This window comes from Vanessa cardui, chromosome 26 (genome assembly GCF_905220365.1).
Source record: "Vanessa cardui chromosome 26, ilVanCard2.1, whole genome shotgun sequence".
In the NCBI taxonomy this organism is placed as follows: domain Eukaryota; kingdom Metazoa; phylum Arthropoda; class Insecta; order Lepidoptera; family Nymphalidae; genus Vanessa; species Vanessa cardui.
The window spans coordinates 7573677-7587986 of record NC_061148.1 but is presented as its reverse complement, the minus strand read 5'-3'; the positions used below and the strand labels follow the sequence as shown (position 1 = coordinate 7587986).

General features: G+C 33.9%; 2 protein-coding genes across 2 annotated transcripts; both read right to left on the bottom strand.

The window, feature by feature from the left end:
* Positions 1–688: 688 nt before the first annotated feature.
* LOC124540772 lies at positions 689–3556 on the bottom strand. Its single transcript, XM_047118481.1, has 8 exons — positions 3524–3556; positions 3056–3169; positions 2695–2926; positions 2082–2599; positions 1954–2003; positions 1592–1673; positions 1245–1312; positions 689–833 (listed from the first exon to the last, which is right to left on the bottom strand). The coding sequence occupies exons 1-8, from the start codon at positions 3527–3529 to the stop codon at positions 815–817; spliced, it is 1089 nt and encodes a 362-aa protein (XP_046974437.1). The 5' UTR covers positions 3530–3556; the 3' UTR covers positions 689–814.
* Positions 3557–9720: 6164 nt separating this feature from the next.
* On the bottom strand, positions 9721–13633 carry LOC124540672 (pro-resilin-like). Its single transcript, XM_047118340.1, has 6 exons — positions 13628–13633; positions 12740–12801; positions 12410–12544; positions 11596–11698; positions 10458–10592; positions 9721–9881 (listed from the first exon to the last, which is right to left on the bottom strand). Exons 1-6 carry the CDS (start codon positions 13631–13633, stop codon positions 9726–9728), a joined length of 597 nt encoding a protein of 198 aa, XP_046974296.1. The 3' UTR covers positions 9721–9725.
* Between the last annotated feature and the right edge of the window lie 677 nt (positions 13634–14310).

Genomic DNA, 14310 nt, shown 5'->3' with positions numbered 1-14310 from the left:
ATAAATTATAAATAAACTTACTGCAATAAATGAAAAATATATGAACTACCATACAGGATTTTCAATAATACACAGACTGTACATTAGTTTTAAAAAATATTTTAAAATAAATTATATTATTTAATAAGTTAAATGATATCAAATAATAAATAATTTGATAATAAAGGAAAATTGCTACTCATATGCTTACTTTATATATAAGTAAAATTGCTATATTTTGTACTTATTATATCGAGTAACTAAATCGATTAGTATTCTCCAGTATGATTCGATGCTCAATCTGTCTAAATAAATTTGATAACCTGAAGTTAGATACAATTTACAATAGCTGACGGTTGTAAGTTGCACTTGTGATTTTATATGTAACCGTAAACATTTTTAAAATTATTAGTAAAACAATTTATCGATTTTATCTAATATAAATATTTTTATGAGCAATAATATAAGCATCTTTGCAACTAGCTTGTTTCTTTGCTTCCTTCTCTATCCACACAGGTACGAATTCGATTGATAAAAAACTTTTAAATTGTATTGTAGCTTAACCGGAATTTGCTGTATTGTATATTTGTCTTGTTTTTTTTTTATTTATTTATAAGCGTAAATAACCTCTTAACAAATAAAACTTATGAAAGAATCATTTCATTTCTATCATATAAGAGTGAAATAAGGAAATAATTGAAATACAATTTATGCATATAATAATATCAATATTTATTATTTTTCAATGTTTACATTTTATGTTGCGCTAGAGATAGTATGTTGATTAGCATAGAGTCTAGATTATCTTAAAGCCGTCTTGGTGTGAAAATATCCGTTAGTGCTTCTTTGACGATCTGAAATTTAAAAAATATCATGAATGTTTAATGTTTAATATTAAAATTATAAATAACCTTATCAATATATACTAGAGCTATCTAATTCCTTTTTTAAAAAAGATATTCCTCGTGATAGTTTTTTTTTATTTTGGAAACAGATAATGGAAACTCAGTTGTTCTCCCCATTTGAATTCGCAACCTCCGATTACTTACCACGGAGCCATTACATCACAATATGACGTGTGTAATAATTAGCTATATTATTGTGGAATAACTCATATATTGGTAAGAAACTTCACTTCATTATAATAGCTGGACAATCAAATATCCATATTGTATCAAATAGAAGGCTTAAAACTTTGAATAATTTGCAATGAACAATTTTACGATTTGTAATGAAGAAATTAAGTGAATATAAATATTATATACTTGAATTTGGGTGAGAAACGACGTCTTCTGGTCTCGTTGGTTTCGAAGGATAGGTCTGCGGTTTTCTCCTGTAAGTAATTTGTAAATGAGAAAGTAATCTTTATATTGTAAAAATAACTTGATGACTATGGATGAACTGGCTATTTGCTAATCACAGTAACGAATTCATGGTTTCAAATTATTCATTTTGTCGTAGACAGTGGACAGTAAGCAGACGTAGTATGGATGACGTAGTTATTGTTGAGTTAGTTATGGTCAGATAAAAACTTGATACTACAATCGTACGTTTATTTATCATTTATGATAAATCTTTGTCACCGTTAATGTACTTTATTGTCTATATATACCTCGTCGCCTTTGGGGGGTCCGTACTCGGCGAAGCCAGGGGGACCGTACTCGAGGAAACCTTCAGGGGCTTGCTCAATGGAACTAGAACAAAATAATATACATAAAGCTTTTTATATAAAAAAGGGTAAAACTTTTCATTACATATTATTGTTGACAAAAATTTAACAGTACCAGATTTAGCGTAATGATAGCGTAAAATGGACAGTCTGTAAATTAGTATAAGAAGATTCTTTCTTAGTAAAAGATTTTAAGCCCGCACTAGATCAGTGTTGTCACTACAGTGATCTAGGGCGAGTTTGTCAAATAAAATAACATCCTTTTCTTGGAAATCAACTAATAGCGAAAATGTAAATTTTCATACCCAGTACTTTGAACAGCAGACACATCGCTGACTGCTTGGTTTTCTTCCGCCTGTAATATTATTATAGATTATAATAAATGTTTATTAGATTTTAATTATTTTTAACAGAATATTACTTATGTACATACTTGTTGAGTTTTGATTTCGTTTTCAAGACTAGCGATAATATCGGGGATGTTTTGGGCCTGTTGAAGAGTAACTTCAGTAACGAGACTTGATGAATCTGAGTTTTCTACTGCGGCTTCAGTTTTTTGTGTAACGTCAGACTGGGATTCAGCGTTGGATGTGACGGATTCTTGTTGGTTTACTGATTCTTGGGACACTTGCTCGGTTACAATCCTTTCAACTACTTTTGACACCTCAACGTTAGACGAAGTAGATTCTTGAGCTGACTGTTGGTTAGTAACTTCTGTCTTCTGGCTGCTTTCTTGAGTGACTTCTACTTTCTCAACAGTACCCTCAGAGGTTACGATATTTTCGAACTGAGATATTTCAACGTTAGTGTTTGTGGTTTCGACTCCATTTTCAAGAGTTGTTTGAGAAGTTTCGACAATCCTTTCAACTTCTACGATTGGTAGATTGATTAATGTAGTCTTCTCTTCTAGGATGACTGATTCTGTGGTTCCTTCGGCTTGTTCTTCCTTAGCTGAAAGTGAGGGTAACATAGTATTATTTATTAATTCATTAAAAGTTTTGATTTAATTTTGTGATGTTTGATATTAATTTGTATAAAATGTTCACCTTCAGTGTTTTCTGTGATTGCTTCTACTTCAGCCTCTACAATTTCTTTAGCCTCAGCAATAAATAGAGGGGCGCCAAAAGTTTGTTCGGTAGCTACATCGGGGAGTCCTTGGTTGATCAAATTTTGGGAGATCTCTTGAACTTTCGGTGGTCCGTATTCACGGAGAAAATCAGATCCTGATGCTTCAGAACCAGCGAGGATTACATCCTTAAGTGGGTTTTCAGACGGTTTCTGGAAGAAAATTTAAATACGGATTTAGTCCCTTTTTCTGTATCACAAAAAATATTAAGAAAATATTTTTAAATATTTTAATATAAAAAAAAGTTTTAGCTTAAAGTTCTAATTTGAGTAAATCTGTACCACTTCAGAAGGTAGAAAGAAGGCTGGCCCTTCCGGCCTCCATCCACTGGGTAGATAGGGTCCGGATCCCTTGCCAGATGCGGACGCTACGGCGAGAATGACTAAAGCCAAAACCTGTAAACCAAATAGAAAATGAAGCACATTTAATAACTATTTAAAATGTAATAACTTTTTATCTAATATTTTTTTGAATCCGAAGAAGTAGGTATCGTGGAATATGCACTAATGAATCATTTTTAAAGAGATTGCCTCTTAAACATTTACGGGTAAAAAAGGGCAAAATATATTGGCTGTTTTTTTCTTAATATTTTGCATGAAATAATTTCTCAAAATTATAAATTATATTGAATGCGGGTCCATGTAATGGATGTATATAGCAGTTCTTTTTAACACAAAAAGTAATTCAAAGATTCAAAGAATCTTTCAGTTTCAAAATACATAGTATATTATATTTAAATTAGTATTTACCTTCATGTTGATAAGATATTGAGATCTTCGAAAGTGAGAAGCGAATGATGCCTCCTTCTGATCGAGGCAGAATTTATACTAAAATTTGACGTTAATAAAAAAAATTCAAACAAACCGAGGTTTAAAGCAAATATTTGTAATATAATTATTTGATTGTCTTTTGCAGTGGACGCGAATTGGAGCGACGGTCAAGGTCTTATTTGAAGACGCACGGTTCGTTTAGTCCTTATGCTTGGAAGTAGTTGAAATACGGAATACATGATAATTAATACATTATACTTCACTGTTTATTTCATAGAAATAATATTAAATATCTTCTCCCTAATAGTTTCTTGAATACAACAGTCACAGATAACATCAAAGAATATTTTCGAAAAGGCATACGAAGGAAGGGAATGAGTCGAGATGGCCCAGTGGTTAGAACGCGTGCATCTTAACCGATGATTGTGGGTTCAAACCCAGGCAAGCACCGCTGTTTCATGTGCTTAATTTGTCTTTATAATTCATCTCGTGCTCAGCGGTGAAGGAAAACATCGTGAGGAAACCTGCATGTGACAAATGTCATAGAAATTCTGCCACATGTGCATTCCATCAACCCGCATTGGAACAGCGTGGTGGAGTATGTTCCAAGCTTAGTCCTCAAAGGGAGAGAAGGCCTTTAGCCCAGTAGGGGGATTTTACAGGCTGTTGTTGTTGTTTGTTGTATACGAAGGAACTTTTATGGAATAATGGACAACTCCACCGTAAAATGCTTGTAGGTTATATCGTGAAAGTGCTACAAAAACCTTACAACTATGATAAACGCGAAGGTTTGGAATGATGCATGTTACTTAAACATACTTACCGGAAGTTCTGAACGGATCTGAATGGCACATTTGGTATAGATTTTGAAGTAGATTATTATTGTTCTTTAATAGTACATACATGCACTTATACGAGTGAAAGGCCGCGGTCAGAAACTAGTATATATATTTGCAATATACATAACAATAAATACAACATAAATTGTATTCTACAAAAAAATTTGAAGTCTTACATCAAAATGGAATTCCATTACAAATAATAGTATCAATCAACAATTTAGTGAAAATTATGGATTAAAACTGGGCTAACACTACAGAGTTTTCGAGTGTTTAATTCGTGTTTATAATTAATCTGGAAGTAAGAAACCTGCACTTATCGAATCTGTTACATATCTGTGTGCCATTTTAGCAATGCAGTAAAATAAGCTGAAAATCTTATCCCAAATAGGAGGCAATAATGCAAAAGACTTTCCTCCCACTTCCATAATAATCAAATTACAAAATCGAGATAATATATAAAATTAGTTTCTTAATTTATTGCTGGTTCTTCTCGGTAGAATCTACATTTCGAAGCGGTGGTAGCTTCATTTAATAAAGTTGTTAAATGACTTTTCTAAAGTATTTGTAAAAGTGTACATGAATAAATCATATATGTATTTGATTTTCATTGAAGAAAATTTTGTCTTAACCTGAATTTACTGACGCTAACAACGTAGAGTTTTCTGTAATATTTATTCTAAGTATATAAATTTATATTTGTTTTACAGTGTGTGTAAATCAGGGGCAATCTTCTGAAGTTTACTGATACACTGTAATGATCAATCAAACCAAAAGTTGTGAATGAATATTTTCAACCCTTTAATATTTAATGTCTAGTAAAACGGGCGGGTAACAACTAATCTCTGTGTATTACTGCGTGAAAGGCGATCGTACCTATATTGCTTATTATTAATTATAAAACTAGTTTAAACGCCTTTTTTACGCTCTACAATGAATTAGGTCTTGACTTTTCCACCTAGGCTTCATTTTTATCAATATATTGAAAATAATACAGTAAATTAAGGGATCGAGTTTAGCTTTTCTCTGTTTTATGCTCAATATAAGCATTGACTCAAATAGGAACCTTAGTATGTACCTTATATCAATGGATAGCACAAATCCAATCCAATCTGACCAATATAGTACTATAGATATATATATATGTATATAAATGTTGGAGTACAATATGCACCATATTATAGTCCAACCTTTACATACATTTTATAAGAAAAGTAAAGTAAAGTAACAGCCTGTAAATTGCCCACTACTGGGCTAAGGCCTCCTCTCCCATTAAGGAGAGGGCTTGGAACATATTCCAAAGAAAGGAAAGAAAATCATAAATTCCAACTAGTGTGTCTCATAGAAGAGAAAGTATTTGCCCAGGCTCAAGACGTTGTACTTCTATGTAGTAATTGTTTGTCCATATATCTCATCTCTTGGTCACATCTATATTAATATTATAAATGTGAAAGTAACTCTATCTGTAGCTCATGCTCGACCAAACCGCTGAATTTAATGAAATTTAGTATGACACAAATTTGAACTCCAAGAAAGAACATGGGCAACTTATTTTGCCCACAAATAACAACCAACACACACCTTTTTATAAGAAAGCTAATTTATTGTCTATGGGTGATGGAGACCACTTACCATCAGGTGGACCACATGCTCGTCCGCCAACCTATTGCATAAAAAAACAAAAAAAAAATAGATACAACACTTGTAGTTACTTGGTACATATAGATGTCTCCTAACCGGCAACCCATATCATTTTGAAGTACTTCCGTTACAGAAAACTCTTTCTTTACGTAAATTTGTAATATAATAATGTCATGATTAAATATAGGTAAATATGATTATATCAAGGACGATAAATTAATATATTATTAGAACGCGTTGATATATAACAAGATCACGTAATTCTAGATCAGTGTGAGCAAATATTGGTTAATTTTAAGGCGAGTGGATTCTATTTGATATCGCTAATGGCTTACACAACTGCGTGTGATTATAGCTGGGACCAAGGACTTTTGGGATCTTGTTAACATTGTTTTACTATGATATATTGAATACTAGCGACCTGCCCCGGCTTCGCACGGATGCAATATTGATACTAAATTGAATATAAATACAGAATTTGTTTATTTACGACATGATATTAGTAACTATTAGGTATTATTTATTTTATGGTATAGGTTGGTTAACGAGCATATGGGCCACCTGATGATAAGTGGTCACCATCACCCATAGACAATGACGCTGTAAGAAATATCAACCAATCCTTACATCCATGCGCCACCAACCTTGGAAACTAAGATGTTATGTCCCTTGTGCCTGTAGTTCACACTGGCTCACTCACCCTTCAAACCGGAACACAACAACACTGAGTACTGTTATTTGGCGGTAGAATAACTGATGAGTGGGTGGTACCTACCCAGACGGGCTTGCACAAAGCCCTACCACCAAGAAACTTCTAAAATAATCAGTGTTTCTTTACCACTCTCTCTCTCTCTTGCTCACTATCTACTACAAAACCGTATCAAAATCCGTTGCGTAATTTGAAAGATTTAAGGATATATTCGGACAGACAGCGACTTTGTTTTATACTATGTTATGATAATGACACTATGTTTTAAAATACATAGACTAGTTTCCGTATTATTAATTTTATCAAAAAAGCATAGAATTTAGGAAAAAGAAAACTCAATTTGGTTTGTAGTAGGGATGCATGTAAGACCATCTGGCTCATTGTTTTCTAGTTGTCGCCCGCGGCTACGCTCGCGTTCTAGGGTTGTATGGGTGTTATGTGTTAGGCAAAAAACGTTGCCTATGTCCCGCCCTTGTAGTTCAAATTTATTTCATACCAAATTTCATCAAATTCGGTTCATCGGCTTAGTAGTGAGTACACGATTATAATATTAAGTCTAAACAAATATATTGTAAAGCTAAGTACTTATTGTTGTGTCCCGGTTTGAGTGAGTCAGCCAATGTGAACATGATGAGTTATCAGCATCTTAGCCCCCAAGATTGGTAGCGCAGTGAGAAGTAAGGATGCAAAATGTATTAAAAATGTCTATTAGCTGTGGTGAGCACTTAATACTAAGTGACAAAGCTAGAAATCTCTGCAACAGGATTTGTAGAGACGAACATCGACGCCACATTCATAAATCTATTTTAGAGGAAGATGACTCAAGTAAAGTCTGGAAATTCCTTAAATCACTTGGAGTTGGGAAAGCTAGTCAAGAAAATTACTCTCAATACTGTGACTTCGATCAGTTTAATCAGCATTTCTCATCCTCGGCTGTTATAGATGGAGCCACGAAATTAAGTACGATAAATCTAATTCTTGCTTCATCCACTCCAGATTTCTCACCTTTTGTTTTTAGTCTAATTACTGAAAGTGATGTTAAGAGAAACATCTTAAGTATCAACTCTAATGCCGTTGGTTCTGACTGCATTAGTCGCAAGATGATCATTCCTATCCTTGACCTTTTGACACCTATAATCACGTCCATTCTTAATCACTCTATAACCACGGGTAAATTTTCCTCTGCATGAAAGATGCTCAAGTGATTCCTATCCCTAAAAAACCCAACCCTTCCTGTGTTACTGATTATCGTCCAATATCTATTCTCCTTTTCCTCTCTAAAGTCCTAGAGCGACTGGTACATCAACAGTTAAGCTTATACCTTTCCAAAAATAATCTTTTAAATCCTTTCCAATCCGGCTTTCGTCATGGTCACAGCACGACTACTGCATTAGTCAAAATTACCGATGACATTCGTTTTGGTATGGATAAGCAGCGGGTGACTGTGTTGACATTGTTGGACTTCAGCAATGCGTTTAACAGTGTTGACTATGATATTCTGCTGGCTTTCTTAAGGTCTCTTAACATATCTCCTAAAGTAATTGACTGGTTTCATTGTTACTTGGACGGGCGTCGGCAACGTATACGTGTTAACGATAATTATTCCAACTGGTGTGTACTAAATGCTGGCGTCCCTGTGAAATTTGATGGAGTTCTTATTCCTTTTGAAGACATGGTCAAAAACTTGGGCATAATCTTTGATAAAACGTTATCATGGATTCCGCAGGTTACCGAAGTGAGCAGAAAGATGTTTTCGGCGATTGGTTCTCTGCGTAGGTTACAAAACTTTTTGCCCATACCTACCAAAATTACGTTAGCACAAACTCTCTTATTACCAATCTTAGATTATGCCGACATATGTAATCTCAATTTAAACGAGGAGCAACTAAATAAACTTGAGCGCATTCAAAATCTCTGTATACGGTTCATATTTGGGCTTCGCAAATATGACCATGTTTCTGAATTCCGCAAAAAGCTCAAGTGGCTCCCAGTCCGCCTTCGCAGGAATACTCGTATTCTATCATTTCTTTACTGTATCCTATTCAATCCAAAAGTTCCTCTTTACTTAAAAGAGAGATTTAAGTTCCTTGGCGCTTCTCATTGTCGCTCTCTGCGCTCCGAGGATAATTTAATTTTGAGTATCCCTTCTCACTCTTCAACTTGTTACTCAAAATCTTTTACAATTAATGCAGCACGCTTATGGAACTCCTTGCCCTTAGCGGTACGTCGAGCTAAATCTCTTGAAATATTTAAACGTCGCATTTTCGAATATTATATTGATACTTGAAATCGTATTTTCATCCCTTACCTTTCTCCTCCTCCAATCCTCATTTATTTTAAAATTGTATGTATGTTTTTCTTACTAGTTATGTGTGTATTTTCTCATTATACATGTATGTATTATTTTTATTACTTTATTATATTTGTATTATAGTACACCTCCACCCAAAATTTATTTATTTGTTATAATGTCCTATGCCAACCGGTTGCCTGGAAGAGATCGCTCTTCTAGCGATAAGGCCGCCGATTGTATACTCTATAACATTGTTTTTTTTTTTTCTGTTTTAAAATTTTGCGATCAAAAGAGCACTACGTAACTCAGACCGCGATAGAAGCGCTTAGTGGAGTGAATTTGAACAGTTGGCTTTGTGGGTTCTCCGAACAGTGATACTGCATCCACATTACCCATTTCATTTGATTCTTTCAATGATCGTCAATGATATTATTTTAAAAATAATATCTTTTATAGTAGTGGTACTGTCGTTACATCTGATTTTCCATAACACAAATGCTTTAGCTACTTACATTGAGATCAGAGTAATTTTGTTAAATTTATATTGAAAAAAAAAAAACAAAAAGATTAGAGAAATAAACCTTTATTAATTCATTAAATACATCGAGGTCAAAATTAAAATAATTTTATAAATAATCCTAATAAAAATTAATACAAGTTTAAAAGGATTTGTAAAAAAAATATAAGTCCGAGTTTTAGTCAATAGTGCGACTCGTGATCAAGATGGCCGCCGTTGAAACCGTTGCCATGGCTACGGGGGTTCAAATCGTAGCCGTTGGAACGGGTCAGGTCTTCGGTGTCTTGGTATGAGACTTGAGGCTTGAAGCCATGTTCATCAGCTTCATAATTGACTGTCTGTAACAATATTTTTTAAATTATATTTTTGGTATTAATTTCTTGTATTGTGTTTTTGAAAATGGCATTTCAATGTAATCCTTTTTGTATTAGACCGGCTATCTGTCCCGCTTTTTTCAGACGAATAATAGGTAGTACAGATGAAAAGATTTTTTGCTACATATTTAACAATCATCTTTTTGTTTCAGCTAATTTACAGATAATCTTAATGAGTTATACACATAAACCTTCTATTCCGACAGACAGACAAAGTCCTTTACTTTGCTTTATAATATGTAACGAAGTCTCTATTACTTATGAAATTATTAACAACTCCCTTGGTCATCTAAAGCGCAGACCTATAAAGCTACCAATATGACTGGCATTTTACAGCGGCGCCTTACGAAAAAGCTTCTGCATATTTTGAAATGAAAATTCTGCCGTTATATTAGCTACTTCAATTAAAACTTATTTTTTAAATATTAGTTATAATCTGCAAATCTGAAACTCAGTATCCAAACTCCAATCCAAAGTATTAAATCCGCAGACACATATTTGAATTATGAATCATGATTAAAATCGTAGAATCCAATTTACCTGCTTCCTACCATCAGGCAAGACCACGTGGTACTGCCCTTGCGCCCTCTCCTCTAGCCTCTCCTCATGGTGTCCGAAGTCAGTGCCTTCGTTAAAGTCATTGACCATGTATCCAAAGTTGTAGTTCGCTGGTTCCTGTGCAAAGAATTTTGTGTAAAAACTATTTTTGGTGCTCCAAATAAATAATGAAATAAGTAACAAATCAAATCAAATCAAAATAAACTTTATTCAAGTAGGCTTTTATAAGCACTTTTGAATCGACATTTAACAATTAAGTGAAGCTACCACCGGTTCTGAAAGTAGATTCTACTGGGAAAAACCGGCAAGAAGTTTTATAAAAAATACTGTATGTGTATGCATTTCTTTGATATATGTATTTATTTATTTTTAGTTAAAAAACATATAAAGTATTTATATAGGATAGGTGACTATATGTAGTCCTGTAGCCCTTAAATGTATTGTAGGTTAATCAATATTAAAACATATTTGAATTAAACTACGATTAATAAAACGTTCCTATGATTGAAGCTGTCTTATTTTTCAGCTTTAGTCTTTTAATTTGGTAGTAGTAGTAAAGTAAAGTAAAGGATAAGGCCTCCTCTTCCACTAAGAAGATGGTTTTCCTTCACCGCTGAGCAAGAGATGAATTATAAACACAAATTAAGCACATACATATAGTGGTGCTTGCCTGGATTTGAACCCGCAATCATCGGTTAAGATGCACGCGTTCTAACCTCTGGGCCATCTCAGCTCAGGTAGTAGTAAGTTTAAAAGAATAAGGTGCATTCAGTAAGTTAATTTTTAAAGCTCATACGAGTTATTGATGCAAAACACATAACTGGCGGTAACATATTTCATGACCAAACTGCTGATGGGCTTTGATGAAATTTGGTATGAAGCAAACTTGAACTAAACAACGAGCGAAGCCGCGGGCGACTACTAGTAGCATATAAATGTTAAGCAAGATTTTTATAAAGTTATTATGCATTTTCATGGCTTTGCATACTATTAACTTTACTATACTTCACCACTGGGTGACGTTACTGTACATTATTTCCTGTATCATTATCATATCATATCTGTACAGATAAAACGAAATTTATGACTATGAAAAACCGACACATTTTTTGTTCCTTACCGAATTGACATCAATGGCGTTTCTGGCGAAAGCAGCCGCGTTCTCATCGTAGCCCTGGGAGTGAGTAAGCCTGGCTTGCGCGCTTTGGTCGTGGAGACTGCTTCTGTAACATGAAAATTGTCTAATTGCAGTCCTAAAACTTATAAATGTTCATCTATAAAATAATTGCAAAAATAAATTTTTATGTAATATTTTACAACGACGACCTCCGTGGTCGAGTGGTGTGAACACCGGTTTTCATGGATACGCCACTCCGAGGTCCTGGGTTACATTCCCGGCTGAGTCGATATAGATTATCATTAGTTTTCTATGTCGTCTTAGGTCTGTGTTTGTGTTACCGTCGTTACTTCTGATTTTCCATAGCACAAGTGCTTTAGATACATACATTGGGATCAGAGTAATGTATAGTAAAACACAAATTAGATGTAGCATCGGAAAATGCAATGGAATCAAAATAAAACCGATTACTGCCGATTTACACAACCAATAGAAATAGCTCCCTATCGCGCCATTCGACGCTATTCGTCGCTATAGATTCAATCGTCAGAGGAAACAAGTGCATGTAAATCGACGCGTCAAATTGACGAATATATTACGTCATATGATATTACAAGTTATTTACGTTTGTGTAAAGATCATATTCGCGTGAGAAATAAATATTGATAATTTGGGATAGCGTACTTAATTCGGATGTGTTCGGTTTTACGAATTTTGCCGATGCTACATCTAAGTTGTGTCGTACTATACGGGTATGTGATGTTGTCTCATATTTACATTTTATAAAGTCTTTAATTTTTTATTAAATTTGACTTACCTAGCAACTCCATTTCCACCATGACCAAAACCCTGATCGCGTGATCTAGCTGCGATCACCTGGGGAGCCCCTGCGAAACCAGCTGGTCCTTGGGGATATCCATTGTTACGATTGGCTGGCGAGGGTGGGAGGTAGCTAGACACGAAAAAAAAAATTACACTTAAGACCCTAATAGGAGTAATATATGACGAATAGAAGATTTTTATATCTGTAATACCCATTTTAAACAACTTTAAAAAAAGAATTTAATGAATTCGACATATATGTATGTATTATTGTTATATTTGAGTATAATTAAATCCATTTAGAAATGTAGAGGTCACTGTTTACCTTTTAGAAACGGGAGGTTCCGCCGCCACGAAGGCTGCTACAGCCACAACGATATATATGGACTGAAATGAAGGGAATGAAATAAATCACTTATAAAAGATACATAGATTAAATTTCAAAATCTAGAATTTTTATTCTTTTCTTTTGACCCAAATTTTTTAATTACCCAAGTATATGTTACTAGTATTATAAATTCGAAAGTTTTGATCGACAGATGTTAGTCAAAAACGCCAAGACTGAATGGATTTGAATGAAATGTGCCAAGTTTCATTCAGTGTTGGATCGCACCAGTTCACTGTGGAATATAGGTTAGATATATCCAGGAATTATGTTCCTAGCACCTGCACCACACTATTGATACAGAAAACATTTTTTAGTATTTTTTAATAATTTCACTATAAATATTAATTAAATATCTTGTCACACTGTATGAAAAATTAACTAATGAAATTGAACCGATTCTTTAGTCTACTTATTTTTTTTTAAATAGATTTAATTAGCTTATTTAATTAATAAAAGAAAAATTAAATAAACAATATACTTTATAATCAATTTAATTCATGAAAAAATCATATTATTGAATACAAGCTTAAACAGATAATAAAATCTTAGAGCTATAAGACTTATTGACTTCCAGGCGTATTTAACTATTATAGAGTTGAAATTTAAATGTTGAAAAGGGTAACTACTAAGTTTCATGTCGGTTTTTCTTGATAGATTCTACATTCCGAACGTAACTTCGGTAATATAGTTTGTAAAATGACAATTTAAAAGTGCTTGTAAAAGCCGACTTGAACACAGTGTATTTTGATTTTATATATTACATAAAACCTTCAAGAAACATAGCAGTTAGTCTTACTAACTAATGTATAATGTTACGTAACTCACCATCATCTTAGTACCAGATAAGATTAGATCAAGAGATGCAACAAGTGACAATGTGAATGATACACATGTCCTACTTCGAAACGCTTTTATAGTGACTTAGTAATGATAGTAGGGGATGAAAAATTACCGATCATTAGCGACATAATAGAGGAGCTTTCAAGGCGAGACTTTGGAACAGCGAATGAATTGAGCTGTCACTTATTATTTGGGACTAATTAGGAGTTCTTATAAAAGAGCCGAGATGACCCAGTGGTTAGAACGCGTGATTATAGCCGATGATTACGAGTTCAAGCCCAGGCAAGCACTATTAAATATTCATATGCTTAATTTGTGTTTATAATTCATCTCGTCCTCGACTGTAAAGAAAAACATAGTGAGGTAGCCTGTATGTGATTAATTTCAACGAAATTCTAACACATGTGTATCCCACCAACCCGCATTGGAGCACCGTGGTTGAATGTGCCTCCTCTCCCTTTGAGGAAGAGAGGAGGCCTTAGCCAAGCAGTGGGAAATTTACAAGCCGTTAATGGCTACTATTATGATATAACATGCTCTAATTTTCGAGCATGGTTTAGAGCGTAATCTACCACGCTGTTCCAAATGGATCGGTCGGCGGGTTATTTGCATTATTATATGTAGATATGTCATATAGTTGTTCAACACTAAAATGATTAACTGTATCA